Source organism: Hyposmocoma kahamanoa, unplaced genomic scaffold (genome assembly GCF_003589595.1).
Source record: "Hyposmocoma kahamanoa isolate Upper Pololo Valley unplaced genomic scaffold, ASM358959v1 92734, whole genome shotgun sequence".
Taxonomy (NCBI): domain Eukaryota; kingdom Metazoa; phylum Arthropoda; class Insecta; order Lepidoptera; family Cosmopterigidae; genus Hyposmocoma; species Hyposmocoma kahamanoa.
The window spans coordinates 1-6029 of NW_020654789.1; the positions used below are offsets into that span (position 1 = coordinate 1).

General features: G+C 37.6%; 1 protein-coding gene across 1 annotated transcript; it reads left to right on the plus strand.

Moving 5' to 3' along the window:
• Positions 1-411: 411 nt before the first annotated feature.
• On the plus strand, positions 412-2549 carry LOC113237014 (protein ALP1-like). Its single transcript, XM_026473256.1, has 2 exons — positions 412-654; positions 1740-2549. The coding sequence occupies exons 1-2, from the start codon at positions 412-414 to the stop codon at positions 2532-2534; spliced, it is 1038 nt and encodes a 345-aa protein (XP_026329041.1). The 3' UTR covers positions 2535-2549.
• Positions 2550-6029: the final 3480 nt, after the last annotated feature.

The following is a 6029-nucleotide window of genomic DNA, read 5'->3' on the forward strand; positions in this document are numbered from 1 at the left end:
GTGTTTTCTCCGATCGTGATTCAGTGGTGTAAAATGCTTACAAAATTGCCCATTTATGATTTTAGTTTATTTTTAAAAACAATTTAAACTGCATTCACAGATTTTAATTAGAAAAATAAAAATTAATTTAAAATTTTAACAAAATATTAAAATCCGTAGAATTAAAAAGAATCTGTGAATGCAGTTGTTTATTGTAAATTGCTCTATTTTCAATATTTTGAGGTACTTCCCCTCGATGAAGCATCCCGTGGGACACCCTGTGTATTTTCACACTTCCAGGGCTCCTAAAATACAGCAATTTGTTTTTCGTTTACAGGGAGTTCATAGAAGAAAAATTTGATGAGCTCTTGCATGAACCGTCTGGAGAGTTCGATAATTTTTGTCGAATGACCTTTACTGAATTTTTGTCGAATGACCTTTACTGATTTTGAAATTTTGCTGAGTAAAATTTCACCGATAATTTCTAAGCAAGACACAGATTTCAGAGAAGCTATTCCAGCAAAATTTCGCCTTATCATGACTCTAAGATTTTTAGCATCTGGTGATAGCTACAGAAGTCTACACTATCTGTTTAAAGTCTCCAAAGCATCTATATCAGGAATTATACGGGAAGTCTCTAGAGCTCTTAATGAAGTTCTAAAAGATGAAGTAAAGGTAGTTATATTTTTAAGGTTTTTTATTGACAAAACAAATCACCACAAATTACTGAACTAAAATAAAGATATCAAAGACAAAAATCAGACACTGACAACAAAATTTTTGGAAACAAAAACAATGACAATTGATTATTAGGTTCATTCATAGTTCACTTGTTTCATTAGATCCAAATGTTTCAAATGAATTTCCTAATGCAATTTGTATAATGTTAGGTTTAGTCTGGATTGAGTCCGTATTTGTGGATTGTGTGTGTGCAGGTTGGATTGAGTACGTGTTTGCGGATTGAACATATGGAGATTGGACTGAATAAATGTCTGACTGGATTAAGTGTGTGTTTGCAGACTGAAAAGATGGGGGTTGGATTGAGTGTGCGTTTGCAGATTGAAAGGATGGGGTTTGCATTAAGAGGTCGTTTGCACATTGAATAGATGTGCGTTGATCTGAGAGTTCAACAGGTTGATTTGATGCATGAATGTTTGAAATTGGTTCGGAATATGAGCTTAAAGTACTTGAAGGTCGGCTTCGCTTCGCTTGTGATCTGCATGAAGTCGATACTGACGGTGGTCTAGAATATGGGTTTGAATATAGTGGAGATGGTGTTTCACGTCTAGGTAGCCTGCACTGAATTCTATTAACAAATATGCCATCTATTTCATACATTATTAATTTACGTTCGTCTTTGGACAGTTCTCGCAGTTTTGTAGCCAAAAGCTTGGCGTAGAGATCGCAGTCATCATCTTCTTTAATTGCAGTATGTGATTGACGTTGTCTTAAAACATTAGTCAATTGACCGAATGCTGTAGCCATTTGCTGCTCGGCTGTATTAGGTACTGAGCGACGACGGCTATTTTTTGCTTGAGTAGGCTGCATCTGTGAGGTTGGAGTCCTTGGCGATTGTAATGTTTCCATAACTTCGCTATCAGTTCTTTCGTTGTCGATAGCTTCATGTAGTTCCGGTGTTGTTTCATCTCCAAAAGGTTCCTTTGGTATTTGTGAATCATGTGATTCTGATGACGTTGATGGTGTCTGTAAAAAAGGTATTTTAATTAATTTAATGCTAATATATGCTATTATTATTTCAGATGCCCACAACAGCGGACGGTTGGTTAGATATCGAAAAAGGATTTAGAAGAAAATTTCCACACTGTATCGGATCAATAGACGGCAAGCATATCGTAATGGAAAACCCTTATCACAGTGGAACCGAGTTTTATAACTATAAGAAGACTTTTAGCATTGTTCTAATGGCACTAGTGGATAGCAATTATAAATTTATATTTGCCGACATAGGAAGCCAAGGAAGAATAAGTGATGGTGGTGTATTCAACAATTCATTGTTATGGAAAAAAATCTGTAGAAACGAATTAGATCTACCCACACCATGTCTTCTTCCCGGATCAAATATTGATGTGCCATATGTCTTCATAGGCGATGGTGCTTTTGCACTCAGTACACATGTAATGAAACCATACCCTGGCAATCATGATTCGGATTCACAAAAAAGGATATTTAATAAATGTCTGTCCAAATCCCGAGTTGTGGTGGAAAACACATTCGGAATCTTAAGTGCAGTATTTAGAATATTTCGACGACCAATTGATCTGGATCCAGATATTGTATCACAATTGACAATGACATGTGTACTGCTACACAACTTTCTCAGAAACAGTAAAAATTCCGCAGCAAGATATACTCCTCCAGGAACGTTTGATGAATACGATGATAACGGCAATCTGACAAGGCCTGGATCGTGGCGAACAAACGCAGGTGGATATAACGCTATAAGAGATTTGCCAATGATAGCACGAAGATCACCTCTGAACGCTAGAGAAATCAGGGACGAATTTTCTTCATATTTTTATAGGGCTATCCACTAACAATGTACCTACCTACATATTATGTTAAAATAGCTTTTTTGTTTTAACGCATGTAGAATAGAAAAAACTGAAAAATAAATGACACAGGCGGGACTCGAACCCATGACCTCCGGCGTACCGTGCCGCCAGGAAAAAAAAACTAACTATTTTTATCAAACTAATATGTACCTACTAAGTTACTAATACTAATAGTACCTTTATTTAAATATAAAGATTAAAACATACGAAACTAATTTATTTACCTCTTCTGTGTTGAGTGTAGCCCTACTAGTATAAGCAGGCAGCAGAAAGGACTCCATTATCTGGTATGCAAACCAAATGGGTTCATATATCTCGTCACTCCCTGAAAAATATGATTAATCACTAAAATGTTGTACCACATACGGGAATCAAACCTGGGACTTTCGGATTTGAAACCAAACCAATCGTGGCCTAAGCCTAGGTAAAATAAAAATAAATAATTAACTAATTAATTTTTATTTTTAGCTTTTGAAAAGGTGCAACTGTACGTAAAGTAAACATAAGTACCTACCTGCACCAGATCGCATAGATTCTTGTTTTTTCTTCAGATGGCGCCTAAATGTCCCCATTAGGGTCTCCTTTTTTGTTTTCAAATCCTTGATTGACACATTTAGTAATCTACCAATTTTCGTCCAAGCATCGTGAATTTTTTTCTTGTCCTTATGGAATTTATGTCCGGGGTTCCATAATACTTCTTCTTCCTGGTAATATTCCAGGAACGTCAAAATTTTCTCGTTTGACCATTCCGCCATGTTGTAATCTCCGATCGTAGCGACTTTCTTAGCAACGACTCGACGCGAAAGCGCGGGAGAGACTGACTGCCCGCGCGCGTGTAAACAGTCACCGGGCGCCCGCACATTCATCCTTTGAACTTTGTCAAAAAACCGACACTTGCCCGATTCGCGGCATTCACGTTCACAGGCGCGTTCACGGGCTCGGGCGTACCGTTTACACGCTCGTGAATGTGAATGTTGAATGTAGAGTTGAACGCGCGCGTGTGAACCTACCATCAAATGTCTGTATACCATAAATGAATTATATCTGTTGAGTGTTATATCGACAAAAAATAGGGCATTTGTTGTTGTATATTACGAAACGTTAGGATTAACGGGGCGTGTGCTCACTGGTTCGTTGGTTCCACGTGGAAAGTGATAGAGCTTTGAGAACGGGTGAATTCATAATTAAATGCCTTTTGTACGCGGATGATCAAGTACTACTTTCATCATCTGATAATGAATTGCAGGAGATGATGGATTTAACGTATTGATCGTCGAAAGAAAAGGAATGAAAGCGAAAAAACGAAAGTAATGGTTTCTGAAAGAAATGACAGTATCACAGATGCGTAATTGCAATTAATAGAAAAAAGGTGAACAGGTAAAAGAGTTCGAGACCCTGGAAATGTTTAGAAGGGATGGTTAATGTGAGAAGCTATTGAAAGAAGAGTAAAGAGGCCAAACACTGTGAACGGGGCCATAAATAGAATGATGTGCAGGCCGTCTGTAGGTATCTGAAAAGGCACGAATGGGGCACTATCGTTGGATATGAAACTGTTTTTTCGGTATATTGATTTTTTCAAACAAACTACAACGTTTCGGGCCCTTTACAGGTCCCATAGTCACGGCGAGACCAGTAAAGAGCCCGAATCTTTGGTTTGTTTGAAAAACAAATATACGCAATTTAGGTCTGAAAAAAATTGATTTATTTCTAATGAATAGCAATTGCAGAAATCTAAGAAATCGATATGATAAAGCTGTCATTGATAAACCTGTAATACTTTCAAATATCTTTATAGGTACAGTGGCCCTTCAAAGTATACAGCGCGCTATCTCTTTGTTTTAAAAATGAGCTTAATTTGCATAGCGTAAAATTTTCTGTTTGAAAATGATTAATTAATGCACGGAGTTGCCGCGCTTCGTGCCTCGTGAGCCGGGGACCCCCCTCGCGCGCCTACCCGCTCGTCTTGCGTCGCCCACGTGACACAAATCTCGCAATCGATATCTCTTATAATAACGCACACACTCAACATAGCCCCGCACTAGGGAAACCCTGTGTCGCGGGTGCCATGGACACACACATAGACAACCACAAATTACACCCAAACTCACGAGAGAAATAATTGTAGGCCATACAACTTTTTCTCTCGGCCCGGGAATCGAACCTGGGACATCTGCGTGGCAGTTCGGCACGGTAACCGTTCGGCCACGGAGGCAGTTAATATAATAATATAATATAGGTCGAAAGCTACCTGGAGAGCACAAAAAACCTTTCAGACCTAATGGAAAGAAAATACTGACAACGTTGGCGTGTCTCGAATGCACAATCCAACTCAAAGTGTCATTTTTGTCAAAACTGAACCACGCAACAGTTTTATCTCAACTTAACTTGTGTCTTAAATTTTCATACTATGTTTTTTGGACTTTATTACCTTATGACGATGCGGAGCCTTGCTGGTAACTGCAGTCTCTTCGGTGCGGGATCGCAAGTATTTTTATCGCATTATAGTTCTTGAATTTCGTCCATCCAGTTCAGGTGCCGACTTCTGAAAAGTAAAATGCTTCGTTTATATATTGCGTAGTATATGGAATAGTCGATTGCAGGCTTAGCTGTAGGTAGTGAATCAAACGGTTTAAATTTTCGGTGGATTTATTGTTTTGTGGCTCACGACGATGACGTTTCTGTTTAAAAATGATTAGGAGTTGCCGCGCTTCGTGGCTCGTGAGCCGGGGACCCCTCTTGCGCGCCTACCCGCTCATCTTGCGTCGCCCACGTGACACAAATCTCGCAATCGATATCTTTTATAACTAAATAAGTCCCATTTTTGTTTATTGTAAATAATAGACATTACATTGCATATGCTCATCACTGCATATATGTATCAAATGAATTATTTAAGTATTTTATAAATATAAGAGAACACACCATACTACATTATAGAAATATATACGTAATTTATTTTAGTTTAAACGCACACGTCCGGTACTCACTCGGTTTTAGGGTCCACTGAAAATCAGCGTCACAGCCTTGTCCCGGCGGTGACATTAGCTGAGTGGATCCTATTACATACGCCACAGCCGCACACATAACATCTACTTCGTACAGCAATAGTGTTCACCAGCTTTATGGTCGCATAATTATTTATTGCCAAGATTTAATTTTTAATTAATTTTATTTAGTTTTCTTTTTTGTTATTCATTTTCTGTTTCTTTTAGTTTAGTTTGTTTTAGTTTTAATTTAGTTCTGTTTTATTTTATTTTTTTTTTACTTTTAATTTTTTACTGTTTATTATTGTGTTGTGGTGTTATGTAATAAATGTATTCTATTCTATTCTATTCTATTCTAATTTGCAATAAAAATTTAGAAAACAGAACAAATTGTTGTTGTACACATAATTTGCCAAAAACTAGGTACCGACAATTTTACAAAGTCGACAGTTTCCGTGAGAAGGATCAAAATTATACTTAAAAAATAAATCAA